At 40.1% G+C, this 19,108-nt stretch overlaps 1 protein-coding gene across 10 annotated transcripts in view; it reads right to left on the minus strand.

Moving 5' to 3' along the window:
• fryl (furry homolog, like) overlaps nt 1–19,108 on the minus strand; it is a 161,686-nt gene that overhangs the window by 111,558 nt on the left and 31,020 nt on the right. For 8 of the 10 annotated variants that reach the window (XM_041790921.1, XM_041790913.1, XM_041790914.1 and 5 more), the window contains exons 1-2: nt 8,949–9,485; nt 6,223–6,288 (exon numbers count right to left, since the gene is read on the minus strand). The exons of 1 other annotated variant lie outside the window; for it this stretch is intronic. In XM_041790921.1, coding sequence (XP_041646855.1) covers nt 6,223–6,288; nt 8,949–9,171 — 289 coding nt within the window. In that variant the 5' untranslated portion in view covers nt 9,172–9,485. Of the gene's footprint in view, nt 1–6,222; nt 6,289–8,948; nt 9,486–19,108 lie in introns of those variants that run through there. One more of the 10 variants, XM_041790915.1, reaches the window with a different exon arrangement.

Genomic DNA, 19,108 nt, shown 5'->3' on the forward strand with positions numbered 1-19,108 from the left:
GGCGTTTTAAAACAAAGAAACTAAAAATGAAACGTGTCGTAGCATAGATGCATCAGAGAAAACAAAATAATCAAAAGTGATCATTTGTACCCAAGCATTGCCAATGCAACTTAGGACAGCATGCTGGAGTCTGCCTGCAAAAAATTAGAAATTATCTGATGTTTGGAGCTAAGAACTTCCAGTTTTGTTGCCTTTACACAGAAAGGGCATCAGTATGGTTCAATTTTTACTAGCTATATGTCTCATGGCAACCCTTTGGGCATATTCAATGTCAAATGAATGGGGAATGGTGAAAGGTCAGAAGTTGTCAAATTTCAAAGCAGGTTGCCTCTTTCTATTGACATATGGTACCTGGAAGGGGTACAACAGTATAATGCGTGACCAATTTTATCAGCTTGGTATCTTACAGACAGATAGCAGCTAAGAAAGTGAATTACCAGTGTTGACACATACGATAATTTCTATCAAAATTAACTACTGATATATTACAATACACACTGGCCTTTATCAGCTGTAAATAACAGCCTATATTGCCTTTAAATATCACCCTTTATTGCAGTGTTAATTTTGGCAGCCATTTTTAATTTTAGTCTTTAAATGAAATGCATTTTAGTTTTAGTCACATTTTAGTCATTTCTGCCTTTTATAGTTTTAGTCAACGAAAAACATTTTAGTCTAGTTTTAGTCCATAAAAAGTCCTCACATTTTAGTCTTTACTTAGTCCAAGCATTTATTCTCTTATAAATATCAGCCTTTACTGGCTCTAAATATCAGCCTATATCGGCTTTTAGTAGCCTATATTTGTGTATATAGCCTACATTGACTGTAAATATCAGCCTATATTGGCTCTAAGTATTGGCCATATGTAGTATTAAGTTTGTGGAGTCTAAAGCCGGACCACCAGACCCACGTTAGCGTGTCTTCTTTGGTCCTTCTCAGTCCTTTAACTTTTAAGTGGGTTTTAGACAGATTTTTTAAAGTCTGAACAGCATTCATGTATCATAATGACTCAACTACATTTGTTAACATTGGCATTTTAGAAATCAGCGTAAACCCAATATCATTCATCTCTTAACCACAAAAGAATTTGGGTGTGGTACAGTTCTTGGTTTTGAGTTCACTATTCAGTACTTGAAACAAAGTGAAACAAACGAAACACATCACATTTCTCTTTTCTCTATTGGGAACCTAAACTGCCTTTTCATGCATTGCCTGATGTGCAGAATTAACAGTTCAGGCTCTGAGCCTTGCTTTGGTTTAGTTTTCTATATTCATGAAAAACTAGAATTAGTGAATTTTAAAAACTGAAAAATGCAGTATCCTACGCCAAAAAAAATCTTCAAAACAAGATTTTGAAATAAATTACCCAAAATCTAATTTTTAGCCAACTTTTCTTTCAAAAGGCAAGGCATGAGAAAACACCTGTTTTTAATGTACTTTCAGCACATAATGAACTAAAAACATTTTTAGACTACAAAGTGGGCATCAGTCATGAGTACTACAGCAGACACATTGGAAAAGTCATGCACACAAGCAGCTTTTGCTTGATCAGAAAGGACTGGTATGACTTCATGCTGAAATGCAGATGAAAAGAAATTTGACTTATGCTGCAGTGTGTGGTGTTAAGTGTCTGCCAAAAGACATGTGGCTGCAGGAGGTGGACATCAAACCCTTAACCTCCTGGTTGAGAGATGAACAGTTCTACCACCAATCCACAGCTGCACCAGCCAGCTTGTAATATAACAGTCGGAACATTTTTGCACTTTCTTGATTATAATGACATTTTTGTAATAAATTCTTCACCCAAATAAAATTGCATCAGTGTTATAGTGTAAGATTTATTTGGAGAGGACAGGTCAGTGGATAGTGTGGGAAATCAGGGAAACAGAGTGGGGACTGATAGGTGGAAAAGGGGTCAAAAGGTCGTATTTGAACCTGTACTGTCTGCGTGGAGGATGAGGACCCATACATGTGGTGCAACCTACCTGCTAGGCCATCTATACCTCCTTTATGTTATACTGCATGCACAGATGCTGCACTGATACTTGCTTATATCTGCCCCGTGGACAGTTATCAGTCCATCAGCAGCTATTGTTGCATGAACTTAAGCATGATCCTTGCAATTCAACACCGGAAAATCTGTACACTTTTCTTCTGATAAAGGGAAAACGTTTTTTATTGGGCAGTACAAACAACTTTTAAGACTAACTGATATGTTTTGTGGTCAAACATGAGATAAAATGTTGGCAGTGAGGCAGCACTAGCTGCTAAAGTAGCTAAAGTAGCTAAAACATCAGTGTGGACCCTGAATTCTCTAATATTGCAGCACCTCTATAAGCTACAATACTTTTTAATCGAGATGACGTGTTTTGCTGAAGCTCAAGGTCAGGCTGACAAGGAAGCATTTAAAAAAGGTCATGTTTACACCATGTTTTGAAAAACAGAATTAGAGTTCAGGTTCTAATCGGTTTAAGTCCATGCAGAGAGCAGGCTGTGTTTTCTGTAAACGGGTTTTATTGTGCGAGGAATGCAGAGGAATAACAGACAGCATCCTCTCTGTGGGAACATTAGAGCTAAGAGCTACTGTCCACCAGCACTGACGTAAGATGAGGACTTGAAATAAGAATCATCATAATTGACTTCCAGGAAAGAAGAGCTCACTGATTTAATAATCGCAACCAACTGCACAACCAAGACCAGTTCTGCTAGCTCCATTCACAAAGTGGGAGCGGTGATTGACAACTAGTCATAGTCAGTGCAGACGGTGGAGGGGAGCCGCTCCTCCCAGGAGCTTACAGGCTGGAGGATGCATTTCCTGTCCCGGGATCTCTGAAGGGCAGTGGTGGGAACAATAATCGATAAGAGCTGTAATTCAATCCCTGACCTCCCCAGTGGTGCCTGGGCTGCAGAGGACATGCCATTTAGATCCATCGCACATGTCTGGATATGAAGCACGAGTCTGCACCCTGCACAGTTTCCCATCTCTACTCACTCCCTTGAGCCAGTAACCAAATGTATACTTCCTCCTAATGAGAATTGAAAGACAAATTTTGCACATTGAGGTTTTAAAGATTGTTTTGTAACAACATTGATAAGGTTACAGTTTTCCTTGCTAACTTCCACAATTTGAGGTTTGGCAGCTGAGAAAGAATGAATAATCAGAAATACATTTATAAATAGCCCTCGTCACAAACCACAGACATATTTAAACTTAATGACTGAGCTTTTCTCTGCTGCTCAGATTTTCCAAGAAATTCAAGAGGCAACTCATTTCAGCAGAAGTCATTCTGGGGTCAGAAGCATGACGTCCCCGTAGGATGGCGGAGCAGAACACCAGTCAAGTCTGAATTAAACTCAGGTACAAAAAGGTCAGCTCATTACTCATTGCACTTCTTCAAATGAGAGCTGTCTTAAAGTTGTTCACTATGAAAAGGCATTTGAAGAGCACTGGCACTCAATTTAACCATTAAGATGAAGGTTGTACAATTTTCTATACTTTCATATTTCTTCAACACATTTGAAAGAACTAAAAAGTACCAAAGTTATGAAAGAAAAAACAAGTGTACGGTTATATTTTCAACCCCAAACAGCCATGGACAGAGAAAGAGAGTGCAGAAGTGGCCAATCAGCATTGAGATTACATAGAACAGTGATACTCAAGCTTATTCTAACAAAGAGCCACATTGCCTTGAAAATACTTTTGTGAGAGCCACAATCCAAACCTGGGATGTAAGGTAGATCATAGATAAGTTAATCCATAGTTGAAATGAAAACAGGGAATTGGTGGATAATTGTGAGCTTCAATGGGATGAAACAGGCAACATAACAATGTCTGCATAGTGTCAGAAGAAACAATATGCCACTAATATTGAGCTTATATTTATTTTATTTATCACTGACATCAGGCCACAACCTTGTATCTCAATTTTTCATGATTTTTATTTGTTTTTATAAATCAGTGCTATTGGGCACCCTTTAGCTCTGTCAGTGGGTTTAAACCAATTTTAAAGCAATAAAACAATGTCAAAAGATGCGCTTCTTCTTCCCCAAAGTGTGGTGATTTTGAAGTCTTTGGCCTCACACCAGAGTCATGTGAGTTCCACCTGGCCTAAAGATTTTTTCAGATATTAGAATGAGCTGAGTTTGAGCTATGAGATGCTTTCAAAGAGCTGATGAATTATGGGTGGATGTTTGGGTATTTATAACTCACATTAGGACGTTTACTGTAGATCTGTGGCTTTATTAACATAAAAGAGATGCTTTCTAATTTGTTTTCCACTCATTATTAATTCTTTAGCTAAACAGGCTTCATATTGTTCTTTGCCCTGGGTCCCCAAATGACTAAAACTGGCCCTGCAGCTCTCCCAGACACATCGTTCAGCCCTTCCTTGTTTTGGAAAGTTTCAATGTGGTAGTTAAAGCCTGTCTTCTTAGTGTGGGTAACATATTTATATACGTGACTTACAATGAATCTTTACTGATGACAGTGTTTACCTTCAGAAATATTTTTAGGAGTTTTTTTTTCCCAAGTAAGCCTTAAAAGAGCTGCAACTTGTCACTAAAAAGCATTGACTGGATGAACGTTCTGACTGTCACATCTATACAGGCCAATCAGAGCTACAAAATGCGTGACATAGCTGCGACCGAGGTGCACATGCACAGCTACCGAGGAACAACGTGAACCATGGCGACCGTAGACATGTCAGTACACAACTTTTGTCGGGTTTTTTAAAAGAAAACAACTCACTGCTGTTCTTCTTTAAAAGAAGAAATGTCTTCAAGTTCTGATAAAACTGACACTTTAACAGCACCCACAATAATGTCTTCTGCCATATCTGCACCAGCCTCTTGTTGCTGCTTGCTTACGTCACGACTCTGCCACGCCTGAAAGTATTGTCCCTGGTTGCTGATTAGTCCTGTCACTTTCTAACCAGGCCCAAACGGTTCAGACGGGAGCTTTGCAAGATGGATTCGCCAGTGAGAAACAAGAAAACTGGTGTTTCCATCTGCTTTGCAAGGTTATCTCTTTACATAAAAAGCAGGAAATGTGTTGATGGGACTGGGATTGGGCTTGCACTGCTGTGAAATGTTTGAGTGCTACTTAGCAGTATGTACATGTGTTGCCTACAACAGCATAGGCCACTATGGAGTAGACTTGTTTCACTAAGTATAAGACTTTTTAAGAAGTTATAAGAAGTTTTAAAAATACGTTGACACCTTCACACAAATGTGCTAGGAGTTTTTGTTAAATGCTGTTGAAGTTGAGTGTGCATCTCTCTGCTTCATCAGTCAGATACTGTACTACCAATACTGGCCAATAAATACATTTTAAGTCCCTTTAACAACGCATTAAGGTGCATACATAAATGATAGTTTCTTGAAAAATATTTCTTTGCATCGCAACCTACAGACTGTGACTGAGCTTCATATTGCTACACAAACACTGATGCCCATAAAATGTCCCAAATAAGAACTTTAAAATACAGAGGGCAGAATTACCCCATACACTTCTGGAGTATCAATGATAATTCAAGAGAAGCATTTCATTTTGTGTATACATTATTATTAACTCCTAATTTGCAGACTGGAAATCCAAAACAACTGGATAAACCAGTTTTGGGTGTTCAGGAGGTCAATTTTTGCTGCCATGGTATCACAACAGACATCAGCATTTGAAATTTACTGGTACAGTATAAGAATTAAAATGTCTGCATTGTGACATTGAGCACTGAGCACAGACTCTTCACTCAGCTTTATGTTTGTGGGTTTGTCTTGACTTGATGATTTATGTTCTTCCAGCTGTCCGCTTACACTCCCAGTAGACTGTTGAGACAGACATCACATGCACATCTTTGCCTGCAGAGGAACATCCCACCAGCACACACTCATGTTCAGTCACATGCTCCAAACACTCCCAGATCCCAAACAGGAAACCTGCTGCACCCATTAACCAAATAGTCTCCCAATCAAAGCCTCCCTCAGCTGTACATTGAGCTGCTGGCTGACGTCACCGTGTGCAAAAGAAAGACTAATGACAGAAAAAAAAGAGCAGCACCACCTTAAAAGCCAACTCAGGCTCTGCCAGTTCTGCAACAAGGGAGTGGCACTCAGCTCTGATTTAAACACAGGGCTAATTATGTCGAGGTATGAAAACACCGCCTTAACATCTCTGGATGATTCTTTACCTCGATTCCAGAGAAATCCTCTCATTACATAACTCACCATCGTGACCCCTGCCACCAGCAGCATGATGAAAAAAGGAGACTTTTCTACTATCACGGATGTTCCCTAGTTAGAAAGAAAGAAAGAAAGAAAGACAGAAAGAAAGAAAGAAAGAAAGAAAGAAAGAAATGAAAGATTGGGAAACAATTAGCTGATTTTGGTGTTAGGAAAAATCCCCTAGCTGGCTGGTTAGCTGTCTTGTCTAGTCCCATTGGAGAGGCTGTGTTAGCAGAGCAGGCAGCAGTGCTCATTCATGCTTTAGTCATGAGAAAACACAGAGCAAGCGTGCTCTGACAGGTAGCACTGACACCATACAGAGGGACTGAAGACACGCCATCACCCCACTGACGATGCAAATGTCTGTGTGGACACATAAGATAGACATATTTACACATCAGCTAAACCTGAAACAGCTGCATACAAAGACAGAGGATTCAAGAGTAATTTTTCAAACTTTTAACTTCCTGTTTAAACCTTGTATGAAGGGTTATATAATCCAAGTTTTTATAACATTAGTTTTTCTTGATTAAATACAGTCAGAGGGAACGGCCCTCTTCCCACCTTTACTTTAACAGCTTCTCAGTTTACTTTCAATTGAAAACGGAGTGATAAATTATGAAGTGACTGAACTGTTATGAGGTCAATCTGGCATGCTCTGGCTCAGCGTCTGTAATCTCGCGTGACCGGCGGTGACCTTTTACCTTTAAACAAGAATTCCGTTCGCCATAGGTGCTCGCTAGGTAGCTGGATGTGTTTCACTGGCCGTCACCTAAACGTCTTTCAGTTACAGCTCTCCACCCCAGGATAGTCATGTGGACTTTATATAATGGAAAGATAACTTTCAAAATGTCTACCCATCTGTACGCTTTGGAGAAAAGCGATTAAGAACTACGGCAGTTCATAAATCTCACCTGTTGAGACGGCGGGGCTAAAGTTAAGCTCAGATGCTAATGCTAAACGTAGCACAAACTGACCTGAACAGAAACACTTTTATGAGTTAAAACCCAAAGAAGTCTTCAGTTATCACAGTAACAACAGCCCCTTTATTCACGGGGTTTTCAACCGTAACGTGTTGTTGGGAGTGATTGATTTGGTGACATAATCAGTACATCTGAGCCCACTGATATGATATCAAACAGAAAGGACTCCACTGAGCTGGAGATCAGCTGTTCTCCGGTGAATTAATTCAAGAATGACAACAATCAAGAACGGTCAGACACACTGAGAAAGGAAATAACCATGTTTCTGCAACATGTAGACTGAATACTCACATTAAGAGGAATTGTGATAGGAAAAAAGTATAGAAAGCTGTTTTAATTTGACTGTTTTCAATAGTATTTTAACCCCTTTTTCTCCTGTACTAGCAGACACACAGAGCTCTGTCTATCCAAATCTCCTTGTGACTTTAAATTCTTTTTCATTTTTGCTTCTTGGGAAAATTTGAAATTTAGTTTGCATTGTTACTGGGAATAATAATGCTAAGGAAGTTTCAAGTACAGAAAGACGAACATGTACCAGTAAAACTCATTTTAATATTTATCCCCAATTTAATGTCAAAGTAAGACACCTGGGCACCTGGGTGTGATGAAAACTTAAACATAATTTCAGAATGTTAGCACAGGAGGCCTTTATAAATAAGATCAAATAAACTTAGATTATTATGAAATTACTCTGTTTTCCCCTTTTTTGCAAACTTTTGTTAACGCAAAAAGTTATTTTGACTCTACAATCAGATTGTATCGGATCTAATTGGATTGGATCAGACCAAATCATTCTGTATTTCAGTGAATCGCCAGTGAATTCAATCATAGTCTGTGAATCAAGATTCGAATTGAACCGTCTTGAGAAGGAGAGATTCACACCCCTACTTCATATGTATGGTTCTTTTTAAATAAGGTTAACAGCATATGACCCTGTGACTTCTACAGGAGCTTAAACCATCATTTCCCACTCAGGTAGCATGTAGTTAGCCTGTCTTGGATGGTCATGACATTATGGCTAAAAAATAAGAAAAAATAATAATTCCAGGGATGTAACTAAGCCGAAAATAACTATAGTGCAGCTTCAAGGCCTGCAGATAACTTCAGCTTTGATTGTTTCACAGATCCTTTAATTTGTAAAGAAAATAGTTTAAATGTGAATCTCGAAAGGTCAAACGCAAGACTTAATGTAGGCTGATCTAGACGATACGACTGGACAGCATTGTTATTTTTAGGCAACAGGTACACTGCTACAACCTCAAAATCACTGAAAATAATAAGCTTTATGACTAATGACTTTCTTTAAAAACTAATCATATCGTAGTGCTAAGATTTTTCACCTATTTACTCCATTTATCTCTCATTTTAAGGGTTAAGAATGTTGGTGTGGAGTGTTGTGAGTTTGATAAATGCATGTGATGCTGATCAGGTAATTGTGTTTAGAAACTGTGAATCTCAAACTCATCGTGCTAATGACTTTTCAGTAATTAAGTAGCTCTAAATCTGATGTAACTGACAGAATTCTCAGTGTAGCTCTGGTATTTAAACAGTGAGTGTATGTCTGTACACATTAGTGTGTTTGCAGAAATGGAGGGTGGGGGTTAAGTCAAACATAAGTTGCATGTTAACAAAGCTTAGCACACACTTACATAAGGATATAAAGTAAAAAGCACCCATGTATCATCCTGGTTTACATGCAAAGAGTTGAAGGATAAATCAGTATGCTGCGTCAGTCTGCAGATCTACCTTTGAGGCGGGTTCGTTTAACACGAGTCGGCCTTGAGGATTCAACCCCGTAGTCTCCATTTGGATCTACGAGATCCTCCTCGATGGTCTGCCCCATGGCCAGGAGGCCCAGTCTCTTCATACGGAGCAGCCGTGGACCGGTGTCCCTGGGCAAAGCTCCCCCATGTTCAACAGACCCCTCCCCTGAGATGACAGCAGGGACCAGGCTCTTCAGAAACTCCATGGTTCACAACTTTGGTTTACTCTGGTGTGTAGTCCAACAATCTGTGCCATGCCTCTCTCCAGGTACCTGTCTGCTTCATCTGCCCCACACAAGCAAGCAGACACCAAAGTCCTGGTTTCCAGTTTCGGTCTACATGTAGCAGTGACACGCTAAAGATCCGTAACATGGGCCCTCAGATCTGCCCTGACCAGAAGCGACGGCCCGAGTTGCTCTCTCTGAAGCTGTTTGTCAGGACTAACTAGTAGAGGATGAACTGTTTACTGTAGCCAGCCGCTGTGAATGAGACTCCTCTAATGTTGCAGCCCTACCTGTCTGTTCACAGTGAATTAGGAAAACAAACAGACATAGCACTTTTCATGGATCGTGATGTAATTGTGAGTGGGCGGGGCTACGTTGTGGGTGCCAGGCACTATCTGGGGTGGAACTAGAACATGTTCGGCGGGAGATAACACAACCCTGGGCCGGCAGCCAATCACAACAGAGACGACACAAGGCCACACCCTGCTGGCCGAGTTACTCAGCGGTGACAGAGATGAAGGAAGGAGGAAGAAGATTGACAGACGCTTTGAGAAGTCTCGACTTGCCTGCCTGCTTGTACTGATAGCTCTTATCATTGTTGGGATAATGTGCCTTCATAGCATTCATACACAAACACATGTGCTTCCTGCTGGGGCTGGGCAATAATGTCACATTTTTAGATATACCGTCAAGGGAGATAATGGGGAAGACAACACTGTTTTTATCAATACAGTTTATGCTGATGTTGATTCAAAAAAGATAGCAGGCCTAATGCTCTGTACAAAGATTATTATCAGTAATACACTCAATGGGCACTAGATAATCAACTTGAAATTTTTAGTCTACATGTGAAATCAGGTTTATTTAATGAGCATTTATATCATAAAAATCTAATTTATACCAAAAATGGGCACCAATAGTTTGAGGGATACCGGGAGCCCTCCTGCTTTCAGGTGACTGCAGAGATGGTCGCCTATGAACCGGAGGTCAAGGGATTGATTTCCAGATCCTGCCCTCACAAGTCGATGAATCCTTATGCAACACACTAGACCCCAAATTGCCCCTACTGCTACTTCAGTGTAATCATGTTAATGTGTATGGGACTAGTTATTACTGAGGGCCACTTTACATACATACTCTACTTTCATTTTGTCCATTTTCGTCCGTTATCTTGAGGCTTACAAATACAGACCAAATGTAGCAATACCACCACCAATCGTGCTGAGCAATGTAGCTAACCATTCAACCCAGAGTAGCAAAACAAAGAAGAAAAATCATTTGAAAAAATTACAGAATATATCGTGTTTTCTGGGAAAACATTGCAGAATACTGAGGTGTTAGAAAACACAAACATGTCAATGATGTTAGCTCATCTGGGCAAAGATGCACTACAAAGAGCACAGCAGGGCAGATGATGGACAGAGCAGCAACAGCGGAGCTGTGCAGCTCTGTGAGAGACAGCGACCATCAGTGGATCACTTTTTGAATTCCCACTCCTACATAACAGAGGCTTGCACAGCCGGGCACAATTTATTTTTGTTTGACATTTAATTTCTAACCTGTTCATTTTAAAGTTCCAAGTCCCAAAATACCTTGTGAAGGCCTCTAACTGATGCAGGTGGCTGTGACTGCACTAAAAAAGTACAAACATTAACATTAACTGCTTTTGTTTTTAGCTCATTATTTCTTCATTGCAATCAGCAATGTAATATTGGAGGGTCCTCTAGCAGACAAATGTGTAACTACATGGTGATTAAAGCAACTGGACGTTTACATGCATATTAATAAAAAATGTACATAAATATTAGAATATAATTTGAAATCTGTAAAAAATAAATGAACTTGGAATAGGACTGTAGATAAATATTGACAGCCCTGCTGCATAGAGCATAAATAAGTCTTAAGAAGCCCTTCAAGTAGTCAGACAACTAGAGAAGCACAAAACGGGCTCAAGTCCACTGACGGTCTTTTTGGTATTAATGCGTCTCCGATACCACGGCAACAAATTCAAATATGGAAAAGTGGGTAACACTGGCAAGTAGCAAGGCCCCTCACCAGTTCTACCAACTATTCCAAAGAAACTGAAAACGCAATTTAGTACAAATACTATCCAACACATCTGTTCAACTTAGAGGAGAGTCAGTCCGAGTAAGTGCCTGGAACATGACTTCTCTCTCTTGCATACCTGCAGTCAACTGGGAGCATACCTCGATGGATGGGCCATCGGCCTGATGCAGGCCTGAACGATGGCCATCAGCACAGGGCCAAAGCTGAGACCGCTAAGTAAACAGCATTACTCCCATACGTGACCTGATGGTACTGTCTTTTGGTAAAACAATATGACTTAGTCATTAAATTTATTTACTTCTTGATAACCCCAATCATTAAATTAGTGAATACTTTTAAAACATTTTTAAAAACTTTGCATTTAAGAGTGTGTTTTTGAGTGTTTTTGCACCATCATGACAGCATGTATGAGTTTTTCTGGAACTTCTATGCCTCTACACCAGCAAAACACAGGGACAGTAGCATTGTGGTTTCTTGTTGACCACCAAGTTGAGCTGGGCAATATTAATTTTAGGACATTTTGCACAGCCCTACCTAAAACTATACCTGGTCCTTATCAGTGCTTGAATCAATACTTTAAGAAAAAAGATAGAGGGGAAAAAAGGATGACAGCCGCTGTCTCCCCCATCATGATCCAAGTAACGTCGCCCAACAATGATCTGTAGCTCCTGTCTACAACAATGCTCATAACGATTCATACAGATAATTCAAAAGAAGGGATTTTCTTATATAATTGATGGACAGGGATACTTAACATCACACTGACACTACAGAAGTATGACTTTCCCAAGGCGTAGTTCTGGCACAGCTTCATTATGGCCTGCACAGTGGAAGCACCTGAATACTTTAGGTTATGTTGCTGTGCTATCAAACAGATCTTAAGAATGTCTTATTTGTACCAGAATCATAGCAAAGGTTAGTATTTTGCACTTTGCCAACCATTTGCAAGATATGTACAGAAAAAAAATATTCAAGTAATACTGTGTATTGCCATTTATCTAAAAAGTATGGAGACCTTTTTATGGTCTGTATGCCCAACCCTACTTTCTGCCGATTTCTTGAAGAACTTAAACAACAAAAGCAGCCCTCTTCTTGCTTTCCCCAAGTGCTCCACTGTGCTGAATTATTATAAAGAGAGGCAGAATGAGAAAGTGATGTGGTGTGTGAAACAGGCCAGTGACAGACTGCTGCGCTCTGCTCGGCTGCACAGCTTGTACCTACAGCAAACTCAAACCTTTCCAAATATCCCTGAGCTGAGGAACGAGCAGGACCATGGCGTGCTGACTCTTATAAAAGCACACTGCCTAAAGAAATCATCAATTTGCTGTTTTCTGGGACTGGGCGCAAAAAATTAATTAGCCATGCAAGCACAAACATAGCCAGACCTCAACAGCAATACAAATCTGTAACACTCTGATAAATACTGTGACTGTAGCAGCAGTGTGCAGTAAAGTGGAAAAATACATTAAAGCTTTTCTGCAGGATCATTACTGTGTGAGTACCACTATAAAACAACTGTCAATACAAAGACTGCAGCATGTAATCATATCATACATTGTTATGTTAGTTTAGGCTGCTCTGTGGATTCATGATTTACAATCTAAACTCCCATCAGAGCTTCAAACTCCTGCATTTCTGCATTTTTGCTTCTGTGGCAATGCATAGCAATAAACAACATATTTATTTAAAAATCTAGCTGCTCATGTTCTATGAAGTGTTGGTAATTATAAACAAGATATTTCACAATATTGGGTGCCTAGGTCTTCCATTTTTGTTGCTGTGGACAGGATAGTTTGTGACCTTACCGCTAGGTTGTCTGCACTCCCAGCACCTTTTAACTCTGACAGTTTACTCTAATGAAACAACAGCAATCCAGTTAGGGGTATTTAAGGTTGTATTCAGCTATCAAAGAGAGCTTTATGCAAATGTTTATTGATTTATATTGTGCACAATAATTCAAAGAATCTTATTCTCTTGATTTTGGTTTCATGTCCTCGGGTTAAATAAGAGAAATATTTCTCGTGGTGACAGCCATTGTGTCTGAAAACTTCTGAAAGAAGCGTTTCCACCCTTTTCTGCAGCGTGTGAAAGTTTCACACAGATGATGTAACAGTTTCCTTACACAAACTATGTCAAGAGCCTGAATGTGGAAAAACAATTCTCCCTCTTTTTCCTCTCCCCATGTGATTTCTGAAAATAGCATCCAAACAAATTCGTATTAGTTCATTTTGACTCCTGCAACTTCTTTCTGTTCATCAAACCTTGCCTGAGGAGAAAGTTGAGAGCAGAGGAATGCAATATTAGATGTATCGGAGAAGGTTTGCAAAAACTCCACCCTCTAGAGGACAGTTGGCACAAACTAACACAGCACAAACTAACTGTTGAAATCTGCTGAAAAGCCCTGATTTGCTGAAAAAAGGAAAACACTCAGCAAGATATGATGGCAAACCACCAGGAAGCTTTCAGACCTGGAATCTGCACTCCCACTTTAGCAAAACTAAATACCCCATTAATCCTAAGCTGTCAACGTTTTTATGATTGGCATGCTCTTCCTTTTGCTTCATTTACACTGAAGTCTTGTTTAATCCATTATAAATGTAAATACAAACAGAGAGCTTGTGTTGATGTCTGACCTCCTCTTGTTATTACAAAACCTGTATGGCTGACACCTGCCAGTCAGTAGGTTGGTTGATGAGCTCTCACTCCACCAGGACCCTGCAGGTTGGTGGATCACACACGTGTGGGAGAGACCAAAATGACAAAAGCATGCAGCTGACTAAGAAACATGCAGCCGGAGAGAGGAGCAAAGCAGCACTGGGCAATATACTAACTAATATATAATAGAACATATATTCTGATCATTTCACAGTGGTTATGCTGCAAATAACTTTGAAACAACATGTCTTAAACTTCACATGAAGATGCAGATGCTTGTATTAGGAATGGGCAGTAATACGGTAATACCATATACTGGGGTATTAAAAAATGGACACGGTATTGCTTCAATTACCACCATTAAGACAGTGCCATGTAATGAGTGCAGCTTTTTAAATAAATGCCTTAAAATATTTGCCCCCCTCCAGCAGCAGCACCACTGCCAGTGTGTAAAGATGCTTTAAAATGATAAATGAAATCCTGCTTATGATTTCATTTCAATTTGGCAAATGATGAAGGTGCTCAGAGCTGCGTTTTTAAACTTTTAAACTCGTGAGTTTAAAAAATACGCTAATTCTTCTTATGTGTGTAGATTAGTGATAAGAAACATTAACGTTTAGGTAATTAATAACCTCAGGTGCTGCGTGCTGCAGCAGCAAAGTCGAGCATAACTATCCAATCAACAGATTTTAAAAACGTCTGAACTTTTCTTAAGCCTTTTTCTGGGAAATGTAGACAAAGTTTATCAGTATTTGTAGGTTATTTAAAGCTCTAAAGTAGTTTGTAACTTTTTATGAGCTTCCTATAAAGTAAACTTGTGGCGACAGAACTCACCAGGCTGCACAACGGGGATACAAATAATTAAGGGGACTTGGGGTAATACCATATACCCCACTAAAATTTGGGGAGGGTTTGACGGTGTTAAAATGGGGATACCACCCAAGCCTGGTTTGTACTGAAGTAGCACTGCTGAGTTTCTCAGCTCTGTCCTACATCAATGCATCAACTCTGGTGGTCTCTTTAATTCACCAATCAATAAATACTTTGTAGTAAGTCCCTTTATCATCTTATTAAAATGTAAATGCCAGCATCAGTGTCTGTTACAGACAGACAGAGAGCAGAAGAGAGAAAAGACGATGTCTCCAGGTCTTTAAGTCCTCAATAGCAGACTTTTTGCACTTCTCCTTAGTAAAGAAACCCTGCATAATAGTTGATATATCCTTGTAGATTACATGGCACAGGCTGGAAAAAAGTGGGTCCTGTTAATAGTTATCATTATGAGGTAATAATGAATAATTATATGTGGATATTGTGTAAACTGTATCATGCTAAATAGGTATTGTGCCATGATGCCTTAAACTCCAACAGTGGATCAAACTGAATGTGGGAGTTGATGCTATAAGGCAGGGGCCATCAAAATTAATAGAACTTTAAGCCTTTAACAATGAGATCAGTTGCTATCACCTTTACTACAGTCAGCCACAAGGGGGCGATTGAGATATTTTAGCTACATATTTCTGGAGCCCTCTTGTTGTTCATCTTGTTGTTGAGTTTGATGCTAACATGCTGTGTTGTGATTGGCCAGAAACACATGCAGGAAACAGATCTGTGAAGATTCTCAAAGGAGGGCACCTCTCAAATTGCACTGTCAAAGAGCCTTATGTGGAAAATTACTGCAGAAATGCAACTTTAATCAAGAAAACAATAATAAGTATGTGTTTACTATGCCATCTTACAGAAATACTAGTGTGCTTCTTGTCTGATAAGCTGCTTGGTTGAAGGTTCTCTTTAGACTTACAAGGAAAAAATGTTAAACTATAGCAAGTCATATTTTTGCCCACTCAGATTTTAATAATCCTCTGGGGGCCGGATGGGAAGTTGTGGGGGCCTGATGTGGCCCCTGGGCCTCCAGTTGATTATCACTGCTATAAGGCCTTGGTTCCCAAACTGGGGTCCAGAACCCCCTTAGGGGGATGCCAGAGATCTCAAAGGGGGCGTGAGGCTCTGTCTGCCCTGAGGTTGTTAAAATAAGATTTGCACATATTAACAAAAGTCATGGTATAACACATGGACAATTAATACAATAGTTTTTGTGTAAAATAATTTCTGATTAGGGTTACTTTGTTTGGATTCACATAAAAACAATTAAAATTTATGTTTATTTTGGCCACAGTGTATCACTTTTTTGTGCTGGTCGGCTGGTTAAAGCTGTCAGCCCTAGTCTTAACCTAGATTTCATATTAAAAAATATATTGTAAAAATCAGTTATATTCCCCAGCCCTTGCTCTTACTGGTAAAATTTTTTAGAGCCTGTGCATTTGACCCCCAAAATCAAGTTTGTTCGTCTTGTCTGAGTGCGTCCTTAAGCATCGTGTACTTCCTTGGCCCTGGCATGGAGAGAAAAGGTTGACTTTGTCATGGTACAGTTAGGCATGGGTATGCAATGTGACTGTTGCATATAACTGATGCAAATCTATGCACCACCTTGAATAATTGATCATCCAGAAGTGTTAAAGGGTCAGAGGTAACTGGACTCGGGCCTGGATCAATGGGAGTGCAGGTCATTACGGGACCGGAGAGGCGAAACAATCAGGCTTCAGCACAGTACCAGGCAACTGGGCCATAGTTTGAGTGTGCCCTCAAACTATGATGAGGACAAAAATAATCAAATCAATCAAGCACCAGAGAAATGAAGAAAATTAGCTTCAAACTGCAAGGATGGACATTAGTTGAAAAATGCAAAAGTGAGGCCTTAGCAAAGGTAAACAGAGCCTCAGGCAGCAGATCCTGTAAGAATCACTAAACCAGTCAGAGAGACAGACGGATGAAGAGACGGACAGACGGAGAGAGACGGAGGGATGACTGATGAGGCAAAGATAGCCATCACTGGGCCCTCGCTCCACAATAGTTGGTGGAGGCAGCGGTGGTTTTGCTGGGGCCAGGTCTGCGGTGCTGTTGAGCTAGAACAATACTCCTGCACAGGAGGCCCAGATCCCAATCAGCCCAGGAATGTGGAAGAGGAAGCACTGCGAACAATGTGCAGCGTTCCGATGCCATTCTGGGTCCCACCCGCCTCTGCCTTGTTCTGCTTTCAAGCAGGGGAAAACAGGAAAAGTGGCAGGCTGGGGCCCAAGAGTCAGCTGGGGGGACGGCTCTTTACACCGTCAGCACAACCCCACTACAGCCACTTTGACTGCTCTGAGTAAGGACACAGGAGAAAGGTTACTTCACCTCTTCATATCAGAGAACAGTGTGAGCTCCATGTGAAGTAAGGTTAAAATTAACAACTATGTACCACTGCCCCCTAATGGTGCTAATAGAAGCTACAACCCTGCACTAGTATGCAGAGCTCATGAGTGTCACAAGATATCATGGAGCAAAAAAATTGGATTTAGCTCAAGCACAGTATGTAAGCAACAGCCTTAACACAGCCTACATGTACAAGGAATCCTTAGAGCAGTGTAACACAACCCTGCTCAACAAAAGTACCAAAGTGTTGAAATACCTTTGAAAGAGCTACAATCTGAGTGGTGAAAACTGGTTAAAGTGGCAATTATAATAAGCTAAAGTGGCACAAAAAATGGGTGAAAAGGGGCAAAATAGGCATAAAAAATTGGTAAAAATGGAAAGAAAAAGTGGCAAAAATGGATAACACAAAAATGAGTTACAGGTGGCTAAAATGGTCAAAAAGTGGTTAAAAAAACATGGAAAAAATTCTCAGGTAGGTTTTATATTGTTATTTCTAGTCAGACAACATTGCACAAAGCAGTGGTCTTCTTTGGCACCTCCTTTTGCCCATGGCACACCTAGGTTGAGCCAAAAATATAAATGCATACTAGGACAGAACCATATATTGTATTTCTCTCTGATAGCAATGTGTGGATGTCAGTAGTCACATCAAAGGACAAGGCATAGTCAGGTCAGGTGGCCTAAAGCATGTCAGGACACAACTTGTGTGCTTTTGGATTTTAGCCAGATTTTTACCTTTAATACTTACTTCACTCTGGCTAAAATCACCATCCAGGCAGAGATGTGAGCTCTGTGCAGGAGAGTCTGTGTGTCCCGTCCGGCATCTGTACAACACTCCATTACACGAGGCCGATCCTGATTATTTATTTAACAGCTTTAATGTGTGCGCTGCAGTGTAGCTAAACTTAACCTTAATGTCGTTAAAGTAGGCCAATGACATTTAATGGACACAGTGATGAATTTATTTGTAGTTCAGAGTAGCTGTCAAAGGGCTGAAGAGTGTGATATTCAATATTCAAAAATGACAAAAATATCAAGTTGTTGATTTAATTTAATAAATGTAAATAAAATGCACTTTATTTATCCTGGTTTATCGTATTTTTTCAATAAAAACAATTCACTATAAACAAAAGAGAGAAAAACTATTGCAATTCCTGTTTTTTTCAATATTGCTCAGCCCTGGTGCACACCATTTTTATATCCATGCAAAAGTAGCCTCTGTACCATGTTACAGTGTCTATAGTTGATGTGTAGTTATAGTATTCAAGCATTCATTGTGGTATGGTTGTATGTGCAAATTCCTCACATAAAGGATCACTACAAAGACATGCCTCTCTGTTAGAAGAGTGTGAAACAAAAAATAGCTACAGTGACGAAACTAATCTGGTTTAGACAAAAGTAGATCAACACCTTCCATGCTGGCACAGTAAAATGACTGTTTTTGCCAACAAAGTCCGGTGGCTTTGAAGAGATCAATTTGAAAAAGATCTTACAAAGTGGCAAAAACAAACACTTCAACATGTGATTCTAATATTCTTTCAAGAATAGGGGAAAGAAACTAAATGCTGGCTCATGATATTCAAGTTTTCTTTAAAGAGATATGCAGCAGGCAGTATCAGCCACATGCATCAATTACTTTGTAAAGTTTTAGACAACAGACCTGCAGTACTGTGCAGAAGTTTTAGACATGTAGAGCTCTAACAGTTCTTCACAGGTCCTGATGTTCCACAACCCCAGGCTGAAGAGAGGAGGGAGGGCGGCCAGAGTCAGTGTCAACACATTTGACATGTACATGTGTCGCTCAGCAGCCAAGGTCGAGCTTAACAGCATTTCTTTTGTCCGGGCCTATGCGCCCCTGGTAATTCACCCAGCAACCACCAACAGTTTTCAGGTGCTTAGAACATACACACAACAACCAGGGGGTTGTAGCAACCCTCCTACCCGCCCT

The sequence above is a fragment of the Cheilinus undulatus genome, linkage group 7 (genome assembly GCF_018320785.1).
Source record: "Cheilinus undulatus linkage group 7, ASM1832078v1, whole genome shotgun sequence".
In the NCBI taxonomy this organism is placed as follows: Eukaryota; Metazoa; Chordata; class Actinopteri; order Labriformes; family Labridae; genus Cheilinus; species Cheilinus undulatus.